General features: G+C 42.6%; 1 protein-coding gene across 2 annotated transcripts in view; it reads left to right on the top strand.

Moving 5' to 3' along the window:
* The first annotated feature begins 49 nt into the window (after positions 1 to 49).
* CC2D1B (coiled-coil and C2 domain containing 1B) overlaps positions 50 to 12,531 on the top strand; it is a 28,543-nt gene continuing 16,061 nt past the window's right edge. The window contains exons 1-10 of one of the 2 annotated variants that reach the window (XM_027739399.2): positions 50 to 313; positions 2,952 to 3,093; positions 5,832 to 5,947; positions 6,713 to 6,832; positions 7,672 to 7,809; positions 9,763 to 10,021; positions 10,490 to 10,614; positions 10,755 to 10,830; positions 11,958 to 12,068; positions 12,401 to 12,531. In XM_027739399.2, the coding sequence (XP_027595200.1) occupies positions 248 to 313; positions 2,952 to 3,093; positions 5,832 to 5,947; positions 6,713 to 6,832; positions 7,672 to 7,809; positions 9,763 to 10,021; positions 10,490 to 10,614; positions 10,755 to 10,830; positions 11,958 to 12,068; positions 12,401 to 12,531 (1,284 nt within the window). In that variant the 5' untranslated portion in view covers positions 50 to 247. Of the gene's footprint in view, positions 314 to 2,951; positions 3,094 to 5,831; positions 5,948 to 6,712; positions 6,833 to 7,671; positions 7,810 to 9,762; positions 10,022 to 10,489; positions 10,615 to 10,754; positions 10,831 to 11,957; positions 12,069 to 12,400 lie in introns of those variants that run through there. The other variant, XM_027739400.2, reaches the window with a different exon arrangement.

Below are 12,531 nucleotides of genomic sequence, written 5' to 3'. Positions count from 1 at the left end.
GCCCGCCCGGGCCGGGCGGAGCGCGGGGTGCGGCCGGGCCGGGCTCCCCGCGCCCTGGGGAGCGCGGTCCGCGGGGCCGCCCCTGCTCCTTCCCTCTCTCTGTGTGGGGGTGCCGGTGGGAGCTGCGAGTCCGCGCTGCCTGCCCTCGTCCGGCCCGCGGTGCGCTGGGACAGGCGGGGTACTGACTTTGGGTTTCGTGTGCTCTCAGTCCCTCAGAGAGACAGCCCTGTGAAATTCATGAACCATTATGCTTGGCAGAAGACCTAAAAAGAGCCCGCAGGCAAAGGGCCAGGGAGCTGCAGTTGCGAAGCAGGTAAGGAGGGCAGAGGGCCAGGGAGATGTGCTTGCAGAGCAGGTAGGGAAACCTCCTGCTCCCGCTGCTCCTCAGGGTAGGCTGGTTCAGAGCTCTTGCTGCTCTTTTCCTGCTGGAATCTCCCATGCCTTAATCAAACTGCAGGACCATGAAAAAAATTAAACTGTGCGGTGCCTGTTTTCCTGCTTTCTCCTCTAACGCATTCTTCTTAGAGTAAATAGCTGATATGCAGCAGAGGGAAGCCACATGTTGTAGTGCTGTAATCTTTGCATGAGACCTCATGACTCATGCTTACAGTATTTTCTTAGCCCAGCTACTTTGAGGTTTAATAATAACTTTGGTAGCTCTGGGAAGGCTTTCCTAACATCTCTAAGAAAGCAGAAATAAGAAAACCAGAATATCAAGCAAGAACTTCAGGAGCATACATGGGGGAACAATAAGTTGCTAACCAGAGACAGTTAATTTTAATTTCCCTGTGTATGGTCATTTTTTTCTTGCAGTAGATAGACTGATAAGCCTATGCCCTTTCCCTGTAGCTAAAAGTGAGCTTAGATGTGTCTGTCTGTTGGGGTTTTTTTCATACTGTTTACCTTTGGATATAGTTTCAGAAGCCCTGTGGAGAGAAACATGATTTAGTCTGGGCTGACAGGTGTGAGAAGTCAGGCAACAGTGTCAAAATTAGAAATACAGCCAGGACAAAATTCTGTGTAGAATAGTAAAGAAAACCAGAGTATAGTTAGAGGTAAAGAATATGTTACAAGCTGAATGGAACTTTAGAAACCTTCAAAGGTAGAATAGAGGCAAGTAACAGGTGGAATGACTGGAGAGATATATGTATGTGTATATATATATATATACATATACACACAGTGTGCCTTACAGCATGATGACTTTTTCTTGAAACAAATGGCTTGTTCACTTTCAAATTAACTCAGTTTAATCTGATTTTGTGCTAAGTAGTGTATCAGTTGCAAGTTTTTTGTAACTTTTTTTTTCTGTTGTATTAAACATTTCTTTAACATTATTAATTTAATTGGAAAATGTGCTTTACTGAATGGATTGAGAGACCTGGAGCTGGTGCTGCTGGATTCTGTTTTTGACTTAATTTGTCACTACACTGGGTTCACTTTGTAACTTGCAGTGTGGTAACGAACAGATCAAATGTGCTCCTTCTCCATTTTGCACGTTGAACTTGAATCTTTAGATCACCATTATAAATATTCCCTATTTAAATCTTGTCCTGACCTTCTTTCCATTCTGTCCCAGACTGCAAATACATTAGTTTTGTTCTATGGCCAGGGGATGAATAAGGCAGAGGGTGCCTGGATGATCTGCCCAGTGCCTTATGGAATGGCAAGGGCAGGATTGGGACTAGTAAACAAGTTGCTGATGATTTTGAGTGCTGTTGCTGTAATCTCTGTTTCTCAGCTATGCTTCACATTCTCCTTTGGGATTATAAAAGAGTTCAGGGAGGGACACAAAATATTTCAGGGCAGTAGCCACCAGCACCTCAATTTCTACAGGGTTAAAAGAAAAAGTTATTGCACATACTAGTTTATAAACTGAGGCAGGTTCAGCTTCTTGCAGCACTTCAGATCCTTGAGACAGGAGGAGGTTGTTAACTCTTGTAATAATGACAACTGATGTTTTTTTCTGTGCTGGAGAGAAGCTCAAGTGCTGCTTCCTTGGCCCTGTGAGGATCAATAAGCCAACAGGGGCTTGTGCTTTGGAAAAGTCTGAAGAAAGCTGCTCCACCTACCTCGTAGGATGAATCTAACTCAGTTAATTCATGTTTATAAAAAAGCTTAGCATACTTCAACTAAAATGTTTTTTTTCTGGGACAGTTAGTACCTTAACCAGCAATACTAAAATTGTGATAAACTGACATTTTAGCAGAATGCCTTTTAGACTCAGACATCAAGATGTTTCTCTGATGTCCTGTGGCATGTTTTGTGCAATTGAGTGCTAACCCCCCCTGTCAGGTTGTGTTTGCTGTTATTAATATACTCCCTGAGATGTTATCCCTGAGCTGATGATCTGTCCGGCCGGGTGGTGCAGTGTGGGCATTGCTGGGTTTTAAAGGCTGTGTTTCCCTGTGTGTGCATGTGCTTCCCGTGTGGTCATGATTTAGAAACCGAGCTAACAAGGAGTACAGAACAGTTCTGTGTATAGAAAGCTTCTTCAAGAGATAAGGGTGAAGTCTCTGCAGTGCCCACACGTCAGACCTGTTGTGTGTGAACAATGAGTGAATATTTTTTAGCTTCGCTGTCACAGGCACTGCCCTGAACTTCCCTGATGGTATCTGCTTTATGAGGCTCAGTAAAACAAACAACATTTTATTTTACCTTGTTCTGCCAGACTGTTGAATAGGCTTGATTTTTAAGAAATCATAGTTTGTGTAGAGTATTTGTGGCCTGTTAAGACTTAAGTACTTTGCATCAGTTGTAAGTGCCTGGTATGCTCTGTTTTGGCTATAGAAGTGGTATGATGGGGACTGTAAAAAAAAAAAAAAAGAGCAGAATTCAGAATGCATGAAAATGTCTAAATAATCCATGCAGTGTAATGTTTTTGGGTGTCATCTTTGTTCTGACTGCAGGTTTTTTTACTCTTCTTTATTGTTCTTTTCCCTTGGCTCCAGCTGGGGCTGTTTGTAGAGTTCAATCCTGAGGAGATGCTGTTGGGAGCAGAGGAAGGTGGGGATGATGGGGACCTGGAAGCAGAGCTGGCTGCTCTCACAGGAGCACCAGTAAAAGAAGGGAAATCAAAACCAAAGGGGAAAAGTAAGTTAAAATATTTTATTTATTGGCAACCTGAATAATTTATTAAAGTTACCTTTAATAAATTTATCCAAAGTTATTATTTATCTAAAGAATCTTTAGGTTTATCTAAAATGTTTTCTGTCACTGGTAGAAGCTGAAATTGCAACTACCCTTTCCTTTACTTTGAAAGATTTAAATTATTACTCCACAAAAAGGGTAAGAGGATTTTTTTTCCATGCTCTTGTAGACATAGGAAAAAGATCTCTGAGGGCCAGCCAATTTAGTGACTAAATTAAGACATGCTTGTTTAGCATATGAAGTCCTAAAAAGGAGTAGTAGGTGCTGGATGATTTCTAAAGGGAAATTGGAGGGTGGGTTGTTTGTCATCTGGTTGTTCTTCTGGTTTTGTTTAAAGAATGAATTTACTGAATGATCATTATATTTTTAGTTACTTGGAGTCTGTAACCAAAACTGAATCCCATTTTTAAGAGGGAAATTCTGGAACTGATGGAATTGTTGGGAGAATCCTGTACCTTGTGTTGGGAAAATTCTGTAGCTTGTGTTGTGCGGGAGGTTAGTGTGTCTCTTGGAATGGATTGTTACCACTCCTAATATTTTAAGGATCTGTTAACTTTGTCAGATAGTGTTTGCATGCAGCTATGCAGTGTTTCTCAGGATTGCTGGAATCTACTGTGAATCAAGGCTGCTGCTGAGAGGGACACTAGTGAGCATGCTCTGCCTCTGAGCAGATCTGTGTTTGTGGATAAACATGGGTGAGCTGGCTTAGGAAACCCATCTATGAAAATAAACTTCTGTTGTGCTGGCCTTTCAGCTGGATCAGGTCCTGGGTCTGGTGTGCTCCCTGCCTGTTTGAGCTGCAAGGGAGGGGTGGCAGCAAGTGGTTGAGGTGGGACAAGGAAAATGGGACCTAGCCTGGATTCCAGGTGTGTGAGGTGCTGGAAAGGAGGGTTAGGGCACCTACAGCCTTATTTGGAACTCTACAGTAATTTGCCTGTAATGCAACACGGAGCAGCAGGGAAATGAAGGATTTTAAAATATTTAGAAATAGTGACTCTATAAACACTTCAGTTAATGAGAGACAGAGGAGGTGTTTCTGTCTAAAACTAAATTCTGAATAATTTCCACTTCTCCAGATTAACTCTTAGAGCTAGTAAGCACAATTGTACAAAAAGCACAATAGCAGAATTTTGACCATTGGACACAGGTTACTCGTGGCTGAAACATGCATGTTTTGAGGGTGAACCTGCATCAGGAGCTCTTGAATTGTTGTCAGCTTTTCAAGTGCTGACTTCCTTCTCACCCTGATCATATCACTTACTTGTGTTTTTTCAGTCTCTTTATTCTGAAGAGGAAAATGAAACTTCAGACAGTGCAAAATTAATGTTTACTGTGCTTTTTAAATGTATGTGTTATGGCTCATAAAATGATTTTCCAGAATAATTGGCAGCTGCTCTTTTCCTGGTAGCATGGGAAGTGTATAGATTAGAAGCTTGTGGAAGATGGACAACTGGACAGCTGGCACTGGGGACTCAGGAGAGCTGGTACATTGTAGTGGTGAGGGCAGGATGGAGAGGAAAAAGGAGGGGATACAGTAGGGACAGGGGAGAAACAGATCCTGTCTGAAAAAGGACAGAAGAAAGGGATCCAGTACAACACAAACTGGTGCTCAGTTCTTGTCTGAGCACAAGGTGCAGTAATTCCCTCCTGGATTTACATCCTAGAGCTCTGATGGGGGTGGGGAAGTGATCTCCTCCTCCAGCTTGAACAGGCAGGCAGCAAAAGCTGTACCGTTGCATCATCTTCAACACAGAGATCCCTGCTCACCCAAGACTGAGAAATGCTGGCTGGGCAGCCACTTGTGTGTTTGAAATTGGGGCCTCAACTTGTGCACTGGATTAGAGCTGAACAAACCTTCTGAGGAGGCTTGATTGGATTTTTGCCTCTAATGGGGTTTTCTGTACAGCCAGTTCCTTTGGATGTGACCTGGTGTCTGAGTTGCTCGTATATTTGACCCTTAGCAAAACTCTGCAACATGTTTGATATAAGCACTGAAGCACTGATAGGGTAAATCAGATTATTTGAACAGAAACAGCTTTGTACCTGGGTTAATTTTCAGCTGATACAGCAAATGCAGGGAGTGAGTGGGATCTATTTAAATTGACTGTAAAGCTCTATCATGAAGATGTATATTTTGTGCCACTGGTGAGTCACTTCCCTATGCAGACATATGACTGTATCAGAGGCATTTCCATGGACAGCTGGGATTTGTGTGCAAACAACTTCACCTTTGAGAGTGTGTGGGGGAAGTTGATAGTTTAGGAAGATGTGGTTGGCACAGCATGAAGCAGAGATGAGAACTCAGCAAGGAGAAGTTAAGTAGAGTTTTCAGGATGAAGACCAGAAGCAAACTTGCAAAATGAAGGAGCCAAGAAAGATTTGGAAAAGGCAAAATCTCATGGGCATGAGACAGCAGGGCAGAAAATGTGCAAGTGTCTTACTGCCTGCCTTGACTGTTACTCTCAGAAACACTACTATTGCTTTTCCTGGATGCTGACTTCCCCAGTCTGACCTTTATCCATGAATATACTGCATTTACCTATGAACTTGTCTGATAAAGGGGACACAAGAGGGGAAGTCACTGCTCTCTTTAGCTGGTAACAACTCCTTTGGGATTTATATCCAGTGACTGCATGAACTGTTACTTATGGTTTATGGCTCCTTGTGCTTTCCTTTTACAGCTCCTCTGCCCATGGATCATATTGAAAAGATGGCTGCAGAGTGTATGAAGGACCTGAATGAAGATGAGGAGGAAGATGCAGATGATGAAGACTTGGAGAAGGATACAGACCTGTTGGTATGCATAACTTAGCAATAAGTTTTAGTATGTATTTTTTGTATTTTTTTTTAACAGAACTGCATTTTGCAAAAATGTTTGTTAACTTTGTGGTGAGAAGCTAAAATACTGCAAAAGCATTATGTTAGATACAAGTCTTTGCAGGATTCAACCCCCTGCACACCAGAACAAGAGAGTTTCCTAACTAACATTCTTTTGTGTGAGGGTCTTAGAGAAGTGGGAGAACAGCAGGAATCCCACTCTGTGACAGCTGGTGAAATACAACCAGGGAGATTCTCCTTAAAGTTATTGCTGTCACAATTTTGCTGCTGCTTCAAGTAGTATTTGGCCTGAGAGATTGTCTCCCAAGAAATTCTTGGTAATTTCAGTGAGTAATCTAATTGGCAGGATTTGAGGAAAGATGTTACAGAGTGGTTTGGACTGCCATTGTTAGTAGATGCTTTTTGGGAATTTCAGATTTAGGTTTGCATGATCTCTGTAAAAGCACTTTTCTGAACTTCTCCAGCTTCAGATCTCCAGCCACAAATTTGTGTGATGATCTTGAGCTGCAGTGTGGCTTTTCAGTGGCATCTGGAACCAGTTTCATTTAAAAATAAAAAATAAAATTAAATTTTAAAAAAGGCTGGAATATAAGATCTTTAGACTCTTCACTTGGGTTCAAGATCCAGCCAAAGATTTTGGAACTTGAGATTTTTTATTTTTGTCTTTTGAGAACATAGAAAATTTTGAGGAAAAGCCTTTTGTTGGGATTTACTTTTACTTTAGGCAGAATTGCAAGAAGTTCTGGGGGAGGAAGGTGAGACAGGAAGCTGTGAGGATGAACTGATAGCAACAGAGCCATCCCCAGCTGAACCAGAGGATGAACAACCTGAGCTGCAGTCACAGGTAGGAATGAGCTTCGTGTTCCTCACAGTTTTGCTGAATCACTGTTGTCATGCTGGTATGAGGATCGCAAAGAGGGATCTTAGACAGGTCTCCTGTCTTCCAAGGAAGGGAAAATTGCACTGTTGCTGTCTTCTCTGTGGAAACCAATGCTGTTAGTCCTCATGCAGTCAAATCCTTTATTCAATTACTGCATGTTTTTGTTGTGTGCTGCAGATTCCAGTGCCCCTGTACATTGGGCCCATTAGTAGGTGAGACTGAGAGAGTTTCTGTAGAGAAAATGGCAATAATTACATCAGTAGCCATCTGTAGGGTCTCTCTAGCTGTGGAGAGTTTGAGAGTGGCTACCCATAACTTTGCTTAGGCTGCTTTTGTCACTGAACTAATTCCAGGCTGTAGGAGGAGGAAAAAGAGCTCTTGTTGCAGAAGCAGGTTGAAGCCCAGAAGGGAGCAAACTAGCTATTTTAAAAATAAGAAAGGAAAAAAAATCAGGATTTGTGCCAAAATACCCCTTCACACCCTCTGTTGTGTGTGTTTGAGAGACTTTACTGTTCTCTTCACCTACTCACTGACCACATGGCTCCAATTACCCTGTGACTGTGAGTTTTCCAGATGTCTCCACCCATTCTTCTCTATGATGCCTTTGAGGGAAAGCCCAGAGGTGGATCCAGGGTCCATTAGTGCCACACAAACACTCCTCTGTTTTAGGGCTATTCCTTCCTTGCGCGCCCAGTTCTCGGGAGCGGGTGTAGAACAGGAGTATTTGTATTTCAGTGCTGTGGGAAAACTTGTGTAGCTGGATGAAATAAGTTTTCTTGACTTGTTTTATTGTTTTTTCTGAGACCTCCTCACTTCCTGCTGTTACCAGTGAGCTACAGCAGACCCTGGAGAGGAGAATTGCTGACTACAGGACAGCGATTTCCAACGCCAGGGAGTCGGGTGAGGGGGCCAAAATCCGCCGCTACGAGAGAGGCCTGAAGGTGAGTTGGCTTCACCAGGTGTGTGAGGGGGAGGCAAAAGCAGTTCTCTGAAATGTAGCCTTTCCAGGTGCATGAATTTGTGGTCTTTTCCAGGGGTGTGAATTTGTTGAAAGGGGAGAGGGATTTTGATATGCTGCCTTGTGTTACTTTAAAAACATATGTTGTTTCTTACTGCCAACCTGATACAGCAAATACACAGATAAGGTGTAACTTCAACTGCCTTTTGTGCATGAGCTTTGTTGCTGTTGAGTGTGGGTAGTGGTAGCTGTGGGCAGGATTTGTGGTACATGCTGGATTTAAACCCACCAGTCAGGATCTGGATTGGACCTGTGGTGACCGTTCAGTGTTACCTTAAAGCAAAGTTCAGGAGCTTTCCTAGGACATACACATTCCAGTTCATCCCTGTTGCCTTTCCTTGGGTACTAACCTTCTGCTCAGTTCTGTGAGACAAAGGGAAGGGGTGCCTTTCCCTGAGTGTCTTGACCATGCTTGAAAATGAATAGAATAGGATTTCTCATTCAGACAATTAAAAGCTGCAGCACAGAGCAGTTCCTCAGCCTTGCCTGGTTTCAGGCAGGTGGCGTGCTTGCAGTGAGTTGTGGTGCTTGGTGATTACTGCTGTGCAGGGCCTGGATTTCCCTGTTTGCTTTCATCTGCTCCCCTGCATCACCTCAGGCAGCAGCTCTGTCTTGTTGAGCTGTGCTCTGAGAGAAGGATGTCATGGCTCACTAGATACCAGGTGTCTTGAGGAACAACTCAGGCCAAACCCAGGGGAGGAAATGCCCAAGAAAAATGTCCCTGTGTATCCCCTGCCTGCCAGCTCTGAAAGGAATGTGCACGAAACCACCTGACCTTTCAGAGAGCAAGAGGAATGGGCAAGGCAGCTATTTTGTCCAGTAATGAAGCTTAGTGTGCTGTTTACCACTTCCTTTATTTTTCAGGGAAGGGGAGTTTCCCTGTGCCTAAGCGTTGTAACCAAGCATAATAGACTAGATCTCACTTCACAGGTCAGAGTTCCTTAATTAGCACAATGATATGCCATCAAATGCTGTAGAGTTCTCTCTTGTACGTAGTTCTTGGAACCGTGAACTTTAAGCTTAATGTTTAATTCCATTTCCAGTCAGTCTGTCATCCCCCACGTGTGTGGGTTGCTGTACTGGTCTGAACCCCAATCTCACAGTCAGTTTAAAGTATCTCTGCCAGTTACTTAATAGGTCAAACAATGTCATGGCTGACCAAAAATAGCAGTGATTCTGGCACTGATGGGATTTCGTCGTCGTCGTCTTTCTGTGCTTCTGTTTCAGTTTCTGTGGACATGCAAGAAGTAAAACTTTTGTTTTGGATTCAAGTTCATGGTGATCTTTTGTCTGAACCTTAAATTAAATTTAAAAAATAAAAATACTGTGGGAGGTAATATTTTGGGGGGGAAGGGTTTTCAGAAAAGGAGCAGCAGTTAACCCCAGTTGCAAATGGGGAGATCTTCTTACCCTGGGTCACCAGCCAAAGGTCCATTTCCTTTGTTAGTATTTAATGGATTTTTTCCTTGCATTAAATGGCTTTCCTTCCTTAAATCCACAAAGGCAGTGACCTTCCAGAACAGTATGTTTCATTTTGTTTTAAAGACATAAAATCCTTCTGCAGTTGGTATGAACAGCTTCCTTGATGACTTTCTGTGATAAACTTGATTGGGTCACATCCAGTAGTTCTGGGTATTGAAGTACTTGAATTTATGTAGTTTGGGTAGCAAGTCCTTTGCATTGTGTGGCTCTGATATAACTGGACACCTTTCCCTGGTGCTGAAGTTGGCCTTGCAGAAAAACAGGGGGCTGAAGGGCAGCAATCTGTAGTGTGTAACAGATCCCATCACATATAAGGGAATGAATTTTTGTTTTAGTCATTTTATGCTAGTAATGTGTTTGATGGAAATGCCTATTGTTGTTCCATCTCTGTCAGACACTGGAAACCATGCTGGCTGCAGTGAAGAAAGGCAAAAAAATCAATGAGGAAGAAATGCCACCTCCTGTTGCAACAGGAAAGAGTTCTTACATATCTCAAGCCACAGGAGCGGAACCAGAGAATTCAGGAGATTCCCCAGAGGATAAAGCTGAGTGTGCTGCAGATGATGAGCAGCAGAGCTCTCCTGAGGCACTGGAGCAGCTGGAATCAGAGTCTCTACAAGGTCGTACTGCCACTTATCCTGCTGTGGAAACAGGTACTGTGACCTGAGAGGAGAAGCAGTTGCAACGCTGTTTTAATGCTACCTCTTCCCTAATGTTTGTGTTGTGTAGCAAAGCACTGCTTGTGTTGGAGCTTCCCTGCTGAATGTCTCAGAGCTCTCCATGGAGTGCTGAATTTCTGGCAGTGGAATCAGTTGTTATTGCAGAGCTCTTACATGCATGGTATCAGTACCCTTAACTTCCTGTGCTACAGTTTCTCCTTCAGTATTTGACATGTGGAATTCCAACCTTTGAATAGTTTTGAGATATTGACTGAAAGACCTTCTTTTTTTTTTTTTTTTTAAGTTGAAAAAGTGGAACTGTTAGGTCTGGTAGGACCTCTGACTGGAGGAAGAAGAATATCTGTAAAATGCCTGATTCAGATGTGGGTTGGCATAGATGGGCACAGCAAGGGGTGCACATCTGGGGTGTCTGTGTGTCTCAACATTGTTCCATCCTCACAGATCTCCAGCGCAGCAGCACACGAGCAATGCTGCTCAGGAGGCAGAAGGAGTACAAATTAGCAGCTCTAAAAGCCAAGCAGCAAGGGGACCTGGAGAGAGCAAAGGAATACATGAGGGCAGGCAAGGTATGCACACGGAAAATCCTGAATGCTGAACATCCTCTCTGCTGTACCTCCAGGCATCACGTGGCAGATACTAATTGTGGCAGCTGACAAGTCTTGGACATACTTGAATAAATCTTATGTTTGTTTTTTTACTGCATTAGAAATTTAATGTGGTCTTGGAAGCTTTGGACAGTGGACAGCCAATAGACCTCCAGAATATGCCCCCATCTCCTCAGGGTAAGGCTTGTCTTAAGGAAACCTTTTCAGAAGTCTCTGTGCTGTAATGGAATGATTCTGCTTTTGATTGCACAACTATAAAAAGAACTGAAGATCATTTAGGTCTGAGGCTTTCTGCATATCCACATTCTAATCAAGGCCAATGATGGAAAATGAGGTATGATTACTTATATTGAAGTTACTCTGTGAATTACAGGTTCAAGTAAGTGTTGATGTCTGATATTCCTGGTTTTGTAACTTAAGATCATAGCCACTATTTGAAGTGGAAAGGAAAGAAGGATAATGGCACATTCTTAAAGTTTACTGTAATATTTGATAGTGTTATGTGTTTAAACAGAAGTTCATCACATCCAATTTGAGAAATTAATGAAGAGATTGCAGTGCAGTAAAGTCTAATTTTTTTAAGAAAGTTACCAATATTAAAGATACCTTACTCCTAGTAAGAGAGAGTTTGGGGGTTTTTTAAATAGATACCATATCCTCACTAGTTAATACTTGGTCTGTGCAGCCCAGTGTTTAAACAATTTCCTTTAGTAGATTGTTTTATTCTAACAAACTAAATGACAGATTATTTCAGTAAATCATGAGATTCATGACACAAGTTATAAACTGATCATTAAATGGCATTACAGAGAAACTTCACCAAGCACATAATCTTGCAAGACTTTTGCAGCAAATAATATTTAGTTTTCTGAAATACCTACTGTTATACAGTGCCAGAAACTGGAGTTTTTGAATTGGTGGTATTAGTTTCTTCCCTTTTCCAGCACATCTTTTGTTACTAGGATATTTTAGTCAATTAGCAGTCTTGTTCACTCTTTCCATCTGCCAAGATAAGAAGTTATATTCTGGGGAGAGAATTCTTAGAATACTTGAACTGTTTTTACTTTTTTTTCCTCTTCAAGCAGCCCTAACCTAAATTAAATCAGCATTGGAGATTTTCTGTTATAAAGCATTTGCTCTGAATAGTGGGAACCTTAGACTTAACTAGCCATGGAGATACTGTTTTGAAGCCAAAAAGCTTTCAGGAAGTTGATGTGATCAAATTGATGGTTTTCTGAGTATCATGTCTTGACTTGCTCTACATGGAACACACTGTGAAACTTCCTACTTTCCTTGCTTTGCAGATCTTGAAAGTTTAGGAAACGTACAAGATGCATCCAAGCAAAAGGTACCGTCTCGAGTGGGAAGTTCCCAGGATCTTGCAACAGCTGAACCTCAGTCCAAAGAAGCTTCAGGTAGGACTTTTGGACTTTTGTAGCAAGTCGTGGAAGTAATACAGGTGGGAAGGCACTTTAAGGTCTGCCCTGTCCCACTGAGCTGCAGCAGGATTGAGTAAACCTGCCTAATGTTACTGAGTATTGTTTGCTGCTGATCCCATCTGTACTTTTATTCCGGATCAGTAGTGGAAGTAAAGGTTAATGAAATTCCTTTAGAACAAAGGTGTTCGTAATAAAACTTCCCAGTGATGGTTTTGTCACTGCAGAAAGTGAGGAAGGGGAGTAAAAAGGCAGCTTGTATGTTTTGAAATCTTCATGATATAGCATTTCATTGTCTGTCTCATTCCAAGATTCCCTGCAGCAGCCAAAAACGGTGCTGGAGGCGCTGCAGCAGCGGCTGGACAAGTACAAATCAGCAGCAGCACAGGCCAAAGCGAGCGGGGATGAGCGGAAGGGCAGGATGCACGACAGGATTGCCAAG

This window comes from Pipra filicauda, unplaced genomic scaffold (assembly GCF_003945595.2).
Source record: "Pipra filicauda isolate LSUMZ 115617 unplaced genomic scaffold, ASM394559v2 scaffold19_size4547281_pilon, whole genome shotgun sequence".
Lineage (NCBI taxonomy): Eukaryota > Metazoa > Chordata > Aves > Passeriformes > Pipridae > Pipra > Pipra filicauda.
Note: the sequence above shows the minus strand (reverse complement) of the source record. Positions and strands in the feature narration are given on the sequence as shown.